Below are 17,139 nucleotides of genomic sequence, written 5' to 3' on the forward strand. Positions count from 1 at the left end.
AAGAGTCCAGGTGGTGATACATTTACCTCTTCGCATCTTATTTCCAATTTGAATTAGTCTAGCTTCAACTTTTAGCCATTGGATGTTGTTATGCCTTTTTCTGCTAGATCAAAGAGCCTATCAAAGATATCTAGTATCTCCTTCTGTAGGTAATCATAGGTCATGCTCAAATCATCTCTTAATCTTTAATAGATTTAAAAGATTGAGTATCTTTAGTATCTCACTGGAAGGCAGGTTGTCCAGACCATGAATTTTTTTTGTAGCACTTCTCTGAACCCTCTCCAATTTTCTAATATCCCTTTTAAAGTATGAACACCAAAATGTCACATAGTATTCTAGTCGTGGTCTCATAAATGCTGTATACAGATGTAATATCATCTCCGTACTCCTGTTTTCACATCAAAGAATCATTTCAGCCCTTATAGCCACAAGAGCACATTGGGAGCTCCTGTTGAGTAGGTTTCCACCATGACCTCTAAATTCTTTTCAGAGTCACTGCGTTCCAGAATACAGTCTGCCGTCCTCTAAGAATGGCCTATTTCTTTGTTCCTAAATGTCTGGCTGTGCATTTGGCTGTATTAAAAATCAATGTTGTTTGACTGTGGCCAGTTTACTAAGATATCCCATTGCTCTGTCTCAGTGACCTGTCCCTATCATTATTTACCACCCCCATTTGTGTGATCAGCAAACTTTAGCGGAAATCGTTTTATATTTTCTTCCAAGTCATTGATAAAAATATTGAATGAGTTGAGGAGTCTCAACTCATTGATAAATTCCCCATTTACAATTATACTTTGAGATCTATCAGGTTTTTTTTGAGCAGTCTGATATGTGCCTCATGGATTTTGTATAGTGATAATTTTTCAGTTGGAATCACATGGTTGTAAGCCAAAATTCAAGTATATTACCACAACACAGTTACCTTTATCAATCAGACTTGTAATCTTATCAAAGAATGATATCAAGTATGTTTGACAAAACCTATTTTCCATGAAACCATGTTGATTGGCATTAATTATATTTTTGTTCCACATCAGTCTTTCCATTAATATTCCCAGGATTCATGTCAGACCTACTAGCCTATAACCAGTCACCCCATATACCCTTTCTAAATATTGGCAGAACATTGGCTTTTGTCTGGTGATCTGGAATTTTCTCAGTTTTTCAAGTTATTCAGAGTTAACATCAAAGATTCATAGATTCCAAGGCTAGAAGGGATCATTATGATAATCTAGTTTGACCTTCTGTATAACAGAGACCATAGCACATCCCTAACCTAATTCCTAGAGTAGTTCTTTTAGCAAAACATCAAATCTTGTTTTAAAAATTTCCGGTGATAAAGAACCCACCCTGACTCTTGGTAAATTGTTCCAATTATTAATTACCCTCACTGTTAAAAATTTATGCCAAATGTCCAGTTCGAATTTGTCTAGCTTCAACTTCTAACCATTGGATCATGGACCTTTCTCTGCTAGATTGAAGAAACCATTATCAGATATTTTTTCCTATGTAGGTACTTATAGACTGTAATCAAGTCACCCCTTAACCTTTATCTTTAAGATTAAGCTAAATAAATTGAGCTCCTTGAATCTATCACTATAATGCATGTTTCTAAGCCTTTAATAATATCAATTGTCCAGGAGTCTCAGACAACTCCTTTAAAACTCAGGTGCAATTACCTGGTTTTTAAAAAAATCTTTCCCCATTTCCTGAAACAGACCTAAATTTACATTGAAAATGGAAGTTGATCTAATTTGGTAGTCTCTCTTGAGCCACTGCAGCTCCTTTCATTCTTCTGGTACCCTAGGCCTTTGCTATTTAGGTAGATATAGCCATATTTTAAATTGTTTGGGGCAGAGACTATCTTTTAGTTATATATGTATAGAGTAGGTAGCACAGTGGGGCCCTGATCCCTGATTGGTGCCTTTAGGAGCTAAAACAACACACATAATAAATAAAAATATAAATTAAGGCATGATCCTGCAAACACTTATGCGTGTGCTTTACTTTGCATATATATGAGCAGCTCCATTAACGTCAATGGAATTGCTCATATATGTAAAGTTACAGTATCTGTGCTTGCAGATTTGAGGCCTTAGTCATGAACCAAAATGCAACACATAACCCTGGAAATATTCAAATTTTGTGTGTTGCTGCTGCTGCATACAGAGGTTTTGCCCTATCCCACGGCAAAGTCCTGAGTACTCCGCTGGAGACTGTGTCAAATTTTGGGCACCCCACATTTGGAAAGATGTGGATAAACTGGGGAGAGTCCAGAGGAGATCTACAAAACAGACAAATTTCAGAGTAGCAGCCGTGTTAGTCTGTATCCGCAAAAAGAAAAGGAGGACTTGTGGCACCTTAGAGACTAACAAATTTATTTGAGCATAAGCTTTCGTGAGCTACAGCTCACTTCATCGGATGCATTCAGTGGAAAAACAGATAAAAGGAACAGAAAACCTGATATATGAAAAAAGGTTTTAAAAAATTGGCTTGTTTAGTCTTGAGAAAAGAAGACTGGGGGAGACCAGATAACAGTCTTCAAATATGCTAAGGGCTGTTATAAAGAGGACTGTGATCAAATATTCTTCATGTTCACTGACGGTAGGGCAAGAAGTAATGGACTTCATCTGTAGCAAGGGAGATTTAGGTTAGATATTAGGAAAAACTTTCTAACTATAAGAGTAGTTAAGCTCTGGAATAGGCTTCTGAGGAGGATCATTGGAGGTTTTTTAAGAACAGGTTGGACAGGGATGGTCTAGGTTTACTTGGTCTGGCCTCTGTGCAGGGGGTTGGACTTGATGTTTAGACTTGAAATTAGACGAAGGTTTCTAACCATCAGAGGAGTGAAGTTTTGGAATAGCCTTCCAAGGGAAGCAGTGGGGGCAAAAGATCTATCTGGTTTTAATATTCTACTCGATAAGTTTATGGAGGAGATGGTATGATGGGATAATGGGATTTTGGTAAGTAATTGATCTTTAAATATTCAGGGTAAATAGGACTAATCCCCTGAGATGGGATATTAGATGGATGGGATCTGAGTTATCCAGGAAAGAATTTTCTGTAGTATCTGGCTGGTGAATCTTGCCCATATGCTCAGGGTTTAGCTGATCGCCATATTTGGGGGTCGGGAAGGAATTTTCCTCCAGGGCAGATTGGAGAGGCCCTGGAGGTTTTTCGCCTTCCTCTGTAGCATGGGGCATGGGTGACTTGAGGGAGGCTTCTCTGCTCCTTGAAGTCTTTAAACCATGATTTAAGGACTTCAATAGCTCAGACATAGGTGAGGTTTTTCGTAGGAGTGGGTGGGTGAGATTCTGTGGCCTGCGCTGTGCAGGAGGTCGTACTAGATGATCATAATGGTCCCTTCTGACCTTAGTATCTATGAATCTATGATGACCTCTCGCATTTCTTTACATTTCTATGATTATATGAAAAATCCGATATAATTTGTAGTCCATAATCACACTTTGGTCTCTTTTTGCATTAATGCCTCCTACATGTCTCCCGCCTGTTCAGTGTCTGTGCTTTGGAGTCTTTTCCCCAGGCCCCCAGTTTTTCCAAAGTAGCTACCTAAAGTTGGGCTCCGAAAGCCTTAGGAAGTGGCCAGATTTTCAAAGGTGTAGAAGACCCTGAATTCAGTTTATTTAGGTTCCTTCATAGAGATTTAGGAGTCCAATTCTAGACACAGGTCTGACAATTTTGGCCAAATGTGTCAATGTATGTTTGCCTTTTGAATTCCTACCCATACTATTAATCTAAATCAGCCTCTCAGAACTGCTACAAAAATTTACCAACCCAGGTAAAAAAATGCATTAGCCTGCCATTCCTGCATGATGCTCCTCCATCACCATCTTAATCTGCATCTGCCCCAAGGTTGGGAAGAGGGGGATGCTATCTGGGTAATTCCCATTTTGTGCCTGTCCTCTATCTTTTACCCAGGGGCTTAAAGATGTGGTTTTGGCAGAACTGTTTCATTGCTGTTCTCCTTAATTCTTTCTCCTCATTGTGTGTGTGCTGACCTGCCACTCATAGTGGCAGTTTACTAATGGGTGCAAGACGCTGCTTCCTTTAACACAGCAGGGGATGCATCTTTGTGTGTTGTAGGATTCTGGCTAGTCCATTGGTCCTAAGGCTATTGCTACTTTGTGCATATACAACCAAGCTGTAATTCCTGGTAATAGGCGACACAGACCTGGGCAGAAGAGAATGCCCTTGGTTTATTATGGCTGAATGTATTATGTATTACTAAGGTCCTTCAGCACACAGTGCCACCTTTTCCCCAGACCCTTCCAGAACTAGGCACTTCAAAATCTTGGACTCAGACTTACAAAAAACAAGAAATACCCACTTCGTTGGATGCACCCGACAAAGTGGGTATTCACCCACGAAAGCTTATGCTCCAATACGTCTGTTAGTCTCTAAGGTGCCACAGGACTCTCTGCTGCTTTTACAGATCCAGACTAACATGGCTCCCCCTCTGATATAAGAAATACTCAGTTAAGCTCCCTACCCTCATGCGTAGCCCTGGCAATGCTCGTTAGTGAAGTGCAAACGTACAAAGATAGGTTTCAGAGTAGCAGCCGTGTTAGTCTGTATTCGCAAAAAGAAAAGGAGTACTTGTGGCACCTTAGAGACTAACAAATTTATTTGTGCATAAGTTTTCGTGAGCTACAGCTCACTTCATCCGATGAAGGGTCTTTAGTGGCTCAGACAATCTGCCAGCCTAGTCAAAACTTCAGTGTCCCTCCCTGCTCCTCATAGGCCTATGTTGGCATATTTGGCCCTGACACACAGGATCACAACACACTCAAATTTGGTTCTACCACCCCTCCATCAGGAGTGACCAGGCCAGCACTGCCATCCTAGACAGCTGCATAGTTCATTTATAGCTAGAGTGGCCTCTGGTCCTAAGGCTCAGTTCTGTTCTGTTCATTCCCTATGAAGTACCTGGCATTTGCCACTGTCAGAAGACAGGATTCTGGGCTAGATCAACTTTTGGTCTGACCCAGTATGGCTGTTCTTAAGGGATGGTGAGTCCCCCAGTATTGCCAACCTCAAGTGTTCAAAAATTTTGACTCAGGTCCAAAATACAAGAGATTGGCCTAAAAATCATGAGGGTTTTTTAAAATTTCAAATGTGGTAGTGGGGAGTTTCCCCCTTAATCTTCAGGTTTCTGAGCCTTTAGGTTATGCTCAGGGCATATTTTCAAGCTTTTAACCACAAGGGTTAGAAATGTACATTAAAAAAAGTAAGAAGAAAGAAACTGAGATTTTGACATAATCCCATGACTCCAGAAACTGGGGATTTAAGAAAAAAACACCAAATATTGTGAGACTCACAGTAAAATCACAAAAGTTAACAAGAAGTGACCCAACGGTTGGAGGGGTGGGCATGTCCCCTCTGTGCTTTCTACAGCACCTAAGGTGGTTGTCGGGTCACTACACAAACCACAGAAGAGAGTCTCTGGCTTTGTCTTCCAGCTCTCCAAACTGCTTTTCCTAGGCACTCCATTCTCTACTCCCTCTCTGCACAGCAGAGGTCCAGACCCCCTCCCAAGTCTAGCTTCTGCCCTACCACCTGAGAAAGCTCTGTTCAATCCCCATCTCTCCAATGCCTCTTTCTTTTCTCTACACAATTCTACACAGCTCTTCTGTGAGGCAGGGCAGGAGTATTATCCCCATTGTACACTGGGAACTGAGGCCCAGAGAGATTAAGGCCAAAATTACTAGCCACCTGGAAACATTCTGTGATAAATGTCTTACCCAAGAGTACATAGGAAATCTGTGCAGAGATAGAGATAGAAACCAGTTCTACTGTGGTCCATTGTATCAACAATAGGTTCATCATCTTTTCTTTCTAACTTCCTGCCTCATTCACTGCACAGACCTGTGTTTGTGTGCAACTGTTTACAAGGAAAATTCATCTGTATGTCTCCCTGTGTTTAGCAGAGATGGATATGCAGGAGTAGGCGCATTGAACAGACTGCATAGACAAGGACATTAATTTAGCTTAATTATTGATTGTGCTACATGAGGGAGCTAGTTTTTGTTCTTAGCTCTGTCTGACATGACCTTGTAAATCCTTTCTCATACTTCCGAATTCCTAGTTTTTCAGGGTGATTTGACTTTTTTGTACATTTTAGAAAATGCAAAATCCAGTTTGATAGAGACACTTAGCTATAGCCTTAACTAAACAGGGAAACAGAAATTCTATCAAGGATATCCCCAAGCTCCCCTATTCCACCTAGTCAGCTGCATGATCTCCATAGCCTCACCACAAACCTCTGCTAGTTAAGAGAGCACACTCTTTACAAAGGGGTTGCACAAATATTTTCTAGACAACAGTAGAATGCTGAGAATCATGCGTCCTGGTTTCTCTTCCTGGATCTGGGAGAGAAATGTACAGATTGAACACCCAAGAACAGAGATTTAGCAGGTGTCTGCTGAAAAGCAGTGTGACTAAGGGGATAACAGTCTTTCATGTTGAAGATGTGGGCTCTATTTACTCCTCTGTTTAAAATGGCTTTATGCACTTTCTCAGTCACTTTATGAGTAAAGTGAGTGAAAGGTGACAGATTTCAGAATAGTAGCCGTGTTAGTCTGTATCTGCAAAAAGAAAAGGAGTACTTGTGGCACCTTAGAGACTAACAAATTTATTTGAGCATAAGCTTTCATGAGTTACAGCTCACTTCATCAGATGCATGCATGTAGCTCACGAAAGCTTATGCTCAAATAAATTTGTTAGTCTCTAAGGTGCCACAAGTACTCCTTTTCTTTTTGCAGAAAGGTGACAGTTGCCTGGCCTGAATTGTGAAGTACAAAGAAATAATGTAACAGCAGTTAATGGAAAAGGTAAGCTTAGACCTTGTGCTCTTTGAGCTTGAAATTCAATAATCTTTTCTTTTAAGTGACACTTAAAATGCTACAACTGTAGCACTTCAGTAAAGACACTACCTATGCTAAGAGGAGGGCTTCTCCTGTCAGCATAGGTACTCCATCTCTCTGAGAGAGGGTAGCTTTGCCGACTGGAGAATGTTTCCATTGACCTAGCGCTGTCTACACTGGAGGTTAGGTTGGTTTAACTGTATCACTCAGGGATGTGGATTTTTAGCAACCTAATTTCCTAGTGTAGACTTGGCTTTAGTTAAATGGTATTGAAAGTGTGTGCGCACTGCTAACTGTCACTTACTAGATGGCAACTACTCTGTAGCGCCAGAAACAAAGACTAATCGCTCTTTATATTTTGGTAACATATTCTAGTTCTTAGCAAGGGCTTTCTGATGATATAAATATCATATGCCTCCTGCCTCCTGTTTGTTCCCAGACCCAATGAGCTATGCTCACCCAAAGAGACTGCTTCCCAAAAACAGTAACTGTCCCAGAATAAACTATTCACTGGTGCCTGTGAATATCAACCTCCTCTTCAAATCCAGAATATTGTCATCTGCTACCATGGCAATTTGTGACCCAAACTCTGTCCTTGAAAATTGGTTTGTCATCCAAAAATTTGGCCCTTCAGCCTAAATGAACCAGATAACAATAGCTCTGCTTGTCTGTGCCCGGGGTCTTTGCCTCCCCTGCAGGGTGACAGGTATATGGGGCACAGGGACCATTCTTCCCTCCAGCCACTTTCCCTTCAGAACATTTATTAGCAATAGGAAAGTAACTGGTGTTTATCATCTCCCCCTGCACACACACCCCTGTGACAGAAATGGCTAAGACCCCACCACCTTGTGACAGGAATAGCTAAGCTCCCCCCCATGATAAGAATGGCTGACCCCCCCATCCCTGTGACAGGAATGATTGATCACCCCCCATACCAGGGACAGGAACGGCTGAGCCCCCTCCACTCCTGTGAAAGGAATGGCTGACTTCCCCCCCCCATGACAGAAATGATTGACTACCTCCCCACCCTGTGACAGGAATTGCTTCCTCCTTCCTCTCCTCCCCACCCGTGTGACAAGAATAGCTGACCCCCCCACCCCAGTGATAGGGATGGCTGAACCCATCCCCTCACTCCCCCCATATCAGGAATGTCTGTCCCCTGCCCAGGAGGCCTTGCCTGCTCTGTCCCTCTCAGTGTCCATGTCACTGAGGCAGCTTCTCCTGGGTCTGGGGGATTTTTCCCATTTGTGGCTATGAATGGTGGAAGATTTGGCTGGGAGGGGCCCACGTTAAGGCCAAGAGCTCATGAGCAATCTGGGGTTGCTCTCACGCTTCTCTTGGCTTTTCATCCTGGCATGCCTGAGGTGTATCTCATCTTCACCTGCCTGGCAAACGGATCTTATTTCTCATGTGTATTGCGGTAGCACCTGGAGCCTGCCATGGTAGTCCAGACACGTAGTGACACAGTCTCCACCCTAAAGAATATACATTATAAATGGCCATGACAGACAAAGGGTAGGAAGAGAAACGGAGGGCAAGTGACTTCTCAGCAGGGTAAGTGACAGAGCTATCCCACAGTAATACCTGATCCACTAGCCCCGACTGAACACCGATTTTCTGTTAGGAGGTAGTTCAGTGCAACAATCATATGCCCAGGAGATGTTTTCACAGCAGGGAATGGGGTTTGAGCCCCTCTGTCCAGTCAGTATGGGCCTGTGTCTACAGTATTAAGCTATTTTAATCACCTGAGCGTCTAACCCTGCTCAGAACAGATCTAGATGGTTATAATGGTAGTGGTTGAAGGTGGTGGGTCTATTGCACTTCTTCCGAGGTCCAGGTATTTGTTTTCAGACTAGTGGCAGTCTGCTGTCTCTGCCCTCTCTTTCCTTTCCTCTCCCCTCCCCCCCCATGTTATGCATGGTTTGAAGTATCTTCCTTGAACATTGCACTAGAAAATGTCTCTTGGCCCTGATCTCTCCTCACTCTGGACAGTGGTTGCTTATCTGTCAGGTGCATTTCTTACCTCCGCTACATGAGGGGCAGAGGCCATTCCACCCTTTCCTCCACTCTTTGTTCAGAGCTGTTCAATTCCTGAGCACAAAGGTCCTCCTGTTTGCCCCATTAATGCCATCATTAGAAGGCAGTTAGTCTCCTATGGAGAGCAAACTCTGCTCAGCCAGTGCCTTACTACAATGGACATGGATGTTTACTCCAGAGAGCAGCGCAGGTGCCCTTCCTGCCTGCTCCCTTCCTTCCACATTTTGCTCTCAAATAACAAGAGTACACAAGTGGGCTTCCTGCTCCATACAGCTTGTGTACTGGGCTAATTGCTGAAAGGCGTTCAGTAGCCCAGTTTCACACCTTGTTAGTGCTGCAATTAGCTCTCTTTACCCTTCCTGATGGCTCATTTGCATATTTGACTTAATTCCATCTCTCCCCCCCGTTATAAATGTGATGCTGGATAGAGGGTGGGAGTTATGCAGGGGGACTGGAAGAGGACAGCCATGCTGAGGCTCCTGTTGCTGCTGCTTCTTGCCAGGCTGCAAAGCTGCAATCCCAGACCCCCCAATGTCCTTCCAGAGGAGGATTCAGAAGACACGAGAACAGAGGCTCTTAGGAGGCTTTTGGAAGTATTTGGCATAGAAGACCCTCCCCGCTCTCCCCATCATATCAAGCAGCCTCCCCAGTATATGGTGGACCTGTACAACACGGTAGCAGGAGATGATGGCATCACTAAAGACCCTGACATCCTGGAGGGAAACACCGTCCGCAGCTTCTTGGATAAAAGTAAGAACTCTTGGTGGCTTTGGTTGCTCTAATGGTCTGATCTGCTAGAGTTTGTGTGTAGTTTTCCAGGGCTCTTGGTGCTTGTTTGAATTCTAGAAGCCAAGGGGAGGCCTGGAGTAAGCAGTATCCCATATGCGCTGATGAAGCACATCCTCCCAGAGGACGTGCAGCATCAGAATAGGTTTCAGAGTAGCAGCCATGTTAGTCTGTATTCGCAAAAAGAAAAGGAGTACTTGTGGCACCTTAGAGACTAACAAATTTATTTGAGCATAAGCTTTTGTGAGCTACAGCTCACTTCATCAGATGCATTCCGATGAAGTGAGCTGTAGCTCACAAAACCTTTTGCTCAAATAATTTTATAGCATCAGAATAGAGGGTTTAGAATGTGCCCATGTGATGTTCCTTTTAGTTTGGCTGAAACTGGGGTCACCAAAGTTTCTAATCTGACTCTTTGGTCCAGCTCACAGTGATGAGATGCATTTCCTGTTCATCCTATCGAGTGTGGCTAAGAATGAGAGGATCCTGACAGCAGAGCTGCATCTCTTCAGATTGAGGACTAAGGTGGCTGAGGGACCTTTCCACAAGAGACATCACTTCTGCCAGGTAAGGAGAGATGAGAAGCGCACATGTCTCTGCTTTGAAAGTGCATGGGCCATATTCTGCTCTAATGACACTACTATGAATCTGGAGTGACTCTTGTACATTTACTGAAAGTGGGATTTGGCTCCTGGTTTGTGTGCTGACCTCACCAAAGTTGTTTCCTTACTGACTTAAGCTAAATCAATATAAACCACTTTTAAATCAATTTCAGTGTCCACACAATAAGTTGCACAAATTTAAGTAAATCAGTTTCTAAAAAATTGGTGCAATTTTTATGAGTAGACTAGGCCTTAGATTACAGAGGTTTCTGACTAAGTTAACTTGACTTTCCCCCATCTCTTCTCCTTTAAAACATAGACTTTCAATGAGATTTTCCTCTTCCAGTGGCACCTGGTGCTAACTGCCTTGTATTCACTATTCCCAGGTGAGTGTCTATCAAGTCCTGGACAAGAACAAACTGGATTCCTTTGAAGGGAAGAAGCTGCTAGCAGCCAGACTTATCGCTTTGCAGGGCTCTGGCTGGGAGGTGTTTGGCATCACACAAGCTGTAAGTGTCTTCAGCCTAAATTCAAATGTGTACAGAGAGGAAGAATGAAACCTTCCTGTCCCTTCTGTCAGCAAACTGCCATCCCCAGCCCTTTTAAACCAAAGGAGCTCCCAATGCCCTTCCTTGGCCTCCAGCTGCTTCAGCCTAGAGGGGTAGCTGCTGGGGGGGGAGGGGAGGAGGGGATGTCTGTCAAAGGCTTTTCTGACAGGTTTCAGAGTAGCAGCTGTGTTAGTCTGTATTTGCAAAAAGAAAAGGAGTACTTGTGGCACCTTACAGACTTTTCTGTGCAACCATTTGAAAAAGTTGGCTGAGTCTGCTAGCCCACCTCCTTTGACACTGCAGCCTTGACAGCAAATCCAGCCATTTCACAAACCTGTGTTCTTGAATCAATAGTTTTGCATAATCACAGGTTTCAGAGTAGCAGCCGTGTTAGTCTGTATTCGCAAAAAGAAAAGGAGTACCGGTGGCACCTTAGAGACTAACAAATTTATTAGAGCATAAGCTTTCGTGAGCTACAGCTCACTTCATCGGTTGCATCCGATGAAGTGAGCTGTAGCTCACGAAAGCTTATGCTCTAATAAATTTGTTAGTCTCTAAGGTGCCACCGGTACTCCTTTTCTTTTTGTGAATCAATAGTGGTGACCTGCAGGGGTTTCCACTGAGGCTGTGCTAGCCAGGCCAGCTGGATTTAAATCTTATTTACAGAACTGCTTTTGAACCGTATTGAAATGGCTCCTCTAGAACCAGATGTGGCCTTGAGTAACGCAGTTGTGAGTATGGACAGCCCAGATGTTACAGTACAGATGTCGTTAGGACACTGGCTATAATCTTCACAGCCTGAGAAAGTGACAGAGAAGTCTGGATTTCTGCTAAAATTTAGTTTGAAGTGAGGTTATGATCAGGAAAGTGATGATGTAAAAACACATCAGCTTCTTTAGTCTGAGCAGCTGCCTTGTCAGATCCAAACCAGCTCTTGTCATTCCCGTTGGTGCCTGAGAAAGAATGAGCTGAGCTCCAGGCTGCTTTGTGCAGCAGCCTCAGAACTGTTACCTACATTCAGCTGCAGGCTCTTTACTCTGAGGTGTACAGCTCAAGGTTATCTTTACCACATCCATAATTGACCATTTGGGTCAGGCTCTGAAGGGATAATCCAGGAGCCAGAAAGAACCCACCATGACTGATCCTCTGCTGAGTTTTCAGGGCTGGTGGCAACCAGGAACAAACATCTCTTCCCTTGGCAACGGAGTGTCTTCCCTCGAAAACAGAGAGACTGAGCCCACCACGCCAAGCTTTTTCACAGTCACTTTTCAGAATAGAACCAAACTTTCTATTGCTGCTGCTGATTTCTGGGAGATGTGGCATAGCGTCAAGAGTGTGTATTTCGGGAGAGACACCTGGCACCATGTGTATATTTGCAGGGTGACATCTGGTGCAGTGTCTACATATGAGGGGTGACACCAAGAGCAATGTACATATTTTTAATATGAAACATGGTAAAAAAGATGTGCTCAGTATCACAAACCAGCTGTCTAGATCCATGTTTATTAAGAAACAAGAAGCTATTTTCCAGAAATATTAACTAATGTAAGAACTAGTTGGGAGAGAAAAGGTACCAAGGAGATGTGACAGGCTTCATCTGTAAGGGTTTGAGAGGCAATGTGTCCATTTGCTTATAGAGCAACCTTTAGCCATCGCTAGAGGGCAGGGCTAATGATGTGCTGCAAGGACTGGGGTTAGGGCTAACATCTCTTAATTTCACACTGTCATCATCATTATGGTCACATTTTATAGGAATGTTCCATTTAAAATGAAGAATTAATAGATGATGACTATAGTAGTATGTGATATGGGTGCTTTTAAGCACAGCAGTAGATGTTGCAGATTGCTAGAAGGAACCTGTTGGCTTGCCGCACTCTAACCAGAGCTTCACCATTTATTAAAACATGTATTAAGCATGTATAAATAATAAATTATGTAAACTATTTAGAAGTGGACCCTTAATATAAACAGTTACCCGTTATTTATTTGTGTTACAGTAGCTCCTAACGGCCGCATTGTGTTAGGAACTGCACAAATACACAGAAAGAGACAGTCCCTGCCCCACAGAGCTTTTTACAGGTCATATTTCCAAAGCGGATTCCCAGTCCAGGGATGAGCACAATGAGAGACCCGTGACTCTTCCGTGAAAGCCAAGTGGGAGGGACAGAGAGGAGAAATCTATCCAATGTACCAGAGGAGATCAGGCAGAGCCCTGCTTTCCTAAGTGGCTAAAGCGCTCACATACCGTGGAGAGAGGCACAGCAGACTAACTTTCCATGGTCGATTGCTTTGGTCCCAGGCCTGCAACTGACAGTGCACAACTCACCCCTGTGTCCATGCAGAGGCCCACTGAAAGCAGGGGTGTCCTGCATGCTGCCAGCCGTGGAATCAGGGCCTGAGACGGTGAGCTCTTTGCAGTAAGGACAGTCTTTATCACGTGTGTACAGCACCTTGCCCAGTGGGGCCCTGATCCCTGACTGGAGCTGCCAGGGCTATCACCCTTGTGGCTATTTGTTACAGAGGGACAGTCACAGGATTCTAGAATAAAGGGTGAGCTCTGGGCCCACTGAGAGCTGCACATAAATAGCACAGGGTAAGGCTTGCCACAGGCCGGGGTGTTTGGGGAGCTCCGGCTCCAACCTGAGATCAGACCCAAGCGGAGTTGTTCTCAGGGAGGCTCATTTCATCTCCTCTCCTGACTGCAGGGCTCAGCACAGGCAAGGGGAGGGACACATTTGCTGCTTGTACCCCTTGGCTGCATACAGGATTCAACCCCAGGACTGGGGAATAGCAGGGCTGGTAAGCCTCACTGCCCACTGCTGGTCTGTGTGTTAGCCATCACCAGGCAGGGCTGGCTGTGGGGGTTTGGACTGACACAATCTGAGGACTGAGACGTCCTCATTGGTTTGGAAGATGCGTAGGTACCCAATATCTCCTTTCTGTTCCTCACGGTGCCTTCCTGGGAGCTTGGTCCTGTCCTTTCACAGGTGCTGCTGCCATGCTGACCGTTGTGTGGTTTTGCAGGTTCGTGACTGGATGGAAGAGGACAGCAGTAACCACGGCCTGCTGGTGACTGTCCGCGGCTTGGGGAGTGCTCCAGTGGATCCCAGCATGGTACGATTTGCATCAGGAAGAGATCACCATGAAAGCAAGAAGCCCATGCTGGTTCTGTTCACTGACGACGGGAGACGAGGAGCTGCTCTGCCCATCAGCAGCCTCCCAGGTCAGGCAAACCCACCCATGCTCTGCGGGGAAGGGTACAGAGTTGATGAAATAATGAGGGAATAAAGTGCAGCTCTTCTTTGCAAAGGGGCTGCAACCACTTCCTTACTCACCATTCGAAGTCACGGTTGCTGGGGCCCAGATCTGCAAAGGTATTTAAGCACCTAACTTCCATCCAATGGAAGTTAGGTGCCTAAATACCCTTGAGGATCTGGGCCCTGCTGACTAAACTAGGGGTCACTGCTTTGAACTTTTCTAACCTGTGTGGAGCCCAGTCCAGCTGTGGGAGGGGGGCTGGACTTGTCCACGGCTCCATGCCTCATCAGCTAAGTTCCAGCTGTACTTGTTCTTGTTCATCACGGGTGCAATGCAGGAGCCGGGGAGAACCCAGTGGGACTCTGATCCAGGGCGAGTTTGCAGGGCTGGCAGCTGAGATAATTTATGTATAATCTGAGGAGATTCACCATGGAGTGAGAGGCAGACTCCCTCCTCCCCTGTCCCCTGAGCCATTTGGGTAAAGTTCTCTCTCAGAGCAGAACTGGACTATAATTCTCTTTCCTGCACAGCTTCCCCCTTCTGTGAAATGGGCATAACAATCGCTCCCCAGCCTGCCCCTGAAAAGCACTGTGCGAGTCTAAGGTAGAAGTGGCTAGTTATCTGCAAAGTATAAAGTATTAAAGACCCTTGCTTTTATGCTGTCCCATGAAAGAGGAACGGGGGAGGGGCATCAGTGTTAAATTAGTGGTTGCAAATTTAACACAAATGAAAAGAAATGCTGCTTCCCTCCAGCTTGTGGCAGTGATCAAGCAGTGGAATTTTCCTGCTGTTGGATACACTTGTAATTATGCTGGGATGGGCTAATGAAATGTCATGGTTCAGGCTCATCAGCTGGTCTCCAAAAGGATCAGATCTCTCCTCCTTACACAGATCATTGTGACATTAGCCAGGTATATTACAGGGATGGCTGCCTCGAGGAATTGCCCACAGTTAGAGCCAGGATACTGGACGGACCAATGCTCTGATCTGGTAAAGCAAATCCTGTGCTCCTAGCTTTCTAAAGCTCCCTGGCAAACAATGGAACATGAAGTGTTTGCAGTTCCTTTCTACGGTGAAGGGAGCTGCAGCAGAACAAACTCTTTAGAGAACTAGGCTTGGACATGGGTGCAGCCTTTTAGGCATGTGTCTGCCTTTCTCTCATGCTATGTCAGCTACATGATGGATGCAAACCCTTTGGACCTGAGTCTCTTCTCTACTCCATTGTAACTGCATGGACTCGAGTGGTGTCCCTCCTGATTTAAACCTGTGTGAGTGAGAGAAGAATCAGTCCCAAAGTGCTCAATGATTCAGATTGACACTGGGATTTTTGAGAAGGGGGCTGAGTGACTAGATGGGGAGGCTGATAATGAGTGTAGGAAGGGGGTGGTTCAAACTTGCTACTTTGCTTTCAGTCTCATTTCAGGTTTGTCTGATCAATAAGGATGTTATTCTGATCTCGTTACTCCCCCCTAGATTTGAGCCCTAAGATTCCAGACTTCCCGGCTGAGCCACTCGCACCAGAAGTGAGTGGGGCGCGGAATGCTCGCTCGCTGGATCGGTTCCTGCCATGCCAGAGACAACTCCTCTCCGTGGACTTTGAGGAAATCGGCTGGTCAGGATGGATAATCTCTCCAAGAAGCTACAACGCGTATCACTGTAAAGGATCCTGTCCCTTCCCCCTGGGCGAGAACATGAGACCAACGAACCACGCCACAGTGCAGTCCATCATCAACGCCCTCAAACTGAGCCACGACGTCAGCAGCCCCTGCTGCGTCCCAGACAAACTCTTCTCCATCAACCTCCTCTACTTTGATGATGATGAGAATGTTGTCCTTAAACAATACGATGACATGGTGGCTGGGAGCTGTGGCTGCCACTGATGCCTGTCCCATAGGAAGAGCAGGAATAGGTCAGGGCAACAAGGAACCTCCCTCCCTCAATTGCAATCTGCTCCCAGGAATCAACCTCCAAGAGCCACTCACCAGTGTAAGCCTATGCTATGCTACCCCACTCAGGTCAGCAGGTCAGAGGTACCTGTGTTTTCACCACACTTTCAAGAATCTCTGTCCTGCAAGAAATCCACATCTCCAGCTGCCACCACTTGGCTCAGTGGGGCGATTACACCCAAAATGGCACCTAGCTTGCCTAAAGCCCCTGGGAAATGCTTTGATTAAAGAGAAGCAGCCTGAGATGCCTTTGTATGCTCCTGGTCCCCTTGAATTGTTGTTGTGGCCTTTGTCACGTGGCTAAAGCCTAAATACCATTTTAAAAGCTGTGGACTTGGTGCATTTAAAATAAAACTGAGTGAATTTAATTTCCCAGGTCCACTCAAAACCAACGAGGAGTCCTTGTGGCACCTTAGAGACTAACAAATGTATTTGGGCATAAGCTTTTGTGGGCTAAAACCAGGTCCAAACCTGCTTCCAGTTCCACAGAGTGTGGTGGAGAGAACCATTGGGAAGTGTTGTCCGTGGAAAGGCCTCCTTGCAGGCTGTACGATATGTATATAGCAAAAGCACTAATATATGATGCAAAACTCCTGTACAGTGTGCCTGTAAATGTCTGTACATTTCTGCCTTATGCAACCTGTAAAATGAATTCAGAGTAACTATTAAACATACGACAGAAGTTCTTGGAGTGGGGTTTCCTTTGGCAAGGCTGCAGTAGCCTGGTGGCTGTTCATGGGGCCTAGGTCTGGGATACAGAGTCATTCTTCTCCATGTCACGTGGTCCAGGTTAGCAGCGGCTCTGATGCTGTGAGGTGGCCAGCTGGTGGGCTCAGCCTGTCCCTTCATCCCAGCTGAAATGTTACACACTGGCAGGGATCCTGGGGTGAGCAAGTTCCATCTCCCAGCCACTAGGGGGCAGCTTTCTCTACCTCCCCCTGCTGGCTTCTCGCCTGCCGCTCAGTGCAGCACGAGGCATGAACATGATGAGCAAGTAGCCATAGCTTGTACCCCCAAAGTCCCCAAACTGGGGGTCCCAAAGGAGCAAACAGCCCCCAAAGACAGGAAGATGTGGCTG

At 45.1% G+C, this 17,139-nt stretch overlaps 1 protein-coding gene across 1 annotated transcript; it reads left to right on the plus strand.

Moving 5' to 3' along the window:
* The first annotated feature begins 9,361 nt into the window (after positions 1-9,361).
* LOC119848458 (bone morphogenetic protein 2-like) lies at positions 9,362-15,995 on the plus strand. Its single transcript, XM_038384336.1, has 5 exons — positions 9,362-9,671; positions 10,132-10,274; positions 10,696-10,818; positions 13,882-14,080; positions 15,589-15,995. Exons 1-5 carry the CDS (start codon positions 9,362-9,364, stop codon positions 15,993-15,995), a joined length of 1,182 nt encoding a protein of 393 aa, XP_038240264.1.
* Positions 15,996-17,139: the final 1,144 nt, after the last annotated feature.

The sequence above is a fragment of the Dermochelys coriacea genome, chromosome 25 (assembly GCF_009764565.3).
Source record: "Dermochelys coriacea isolate rDerCor1 chromosome 25, rDerCor1.pri.v4, whole genome shotgun sequence".
NCBI lineage: Eukaryota > Metazoa > Chordata > Testudines > Dermochelyidae > Dermochelys > Dermochelys coriacea.

Coding starts and splice junctions, on each gene's coding strand:
- LOC119848458 (XM_038384336.1), top strand. CDS start 9,362: ATGCAGGGGGACTGGAAGAGGACAGCCATGCTGAGGCTCCTGTTGCTG. Junction 10,275..10,695: donor AGAGACATCACTTCTGCCAG/GTAAGGAGAGAT, acceptor CACTATTCCCAG/GTGAGTGTCTATCAAGTCCT. Junction 14,081..15,588: donor GCCCATCAGCAGCCTCCCAG/GTCAGGCAAACC, acceptor ACTCCCCCCTAG/ATTTGAGCCCTAAGATTCCA.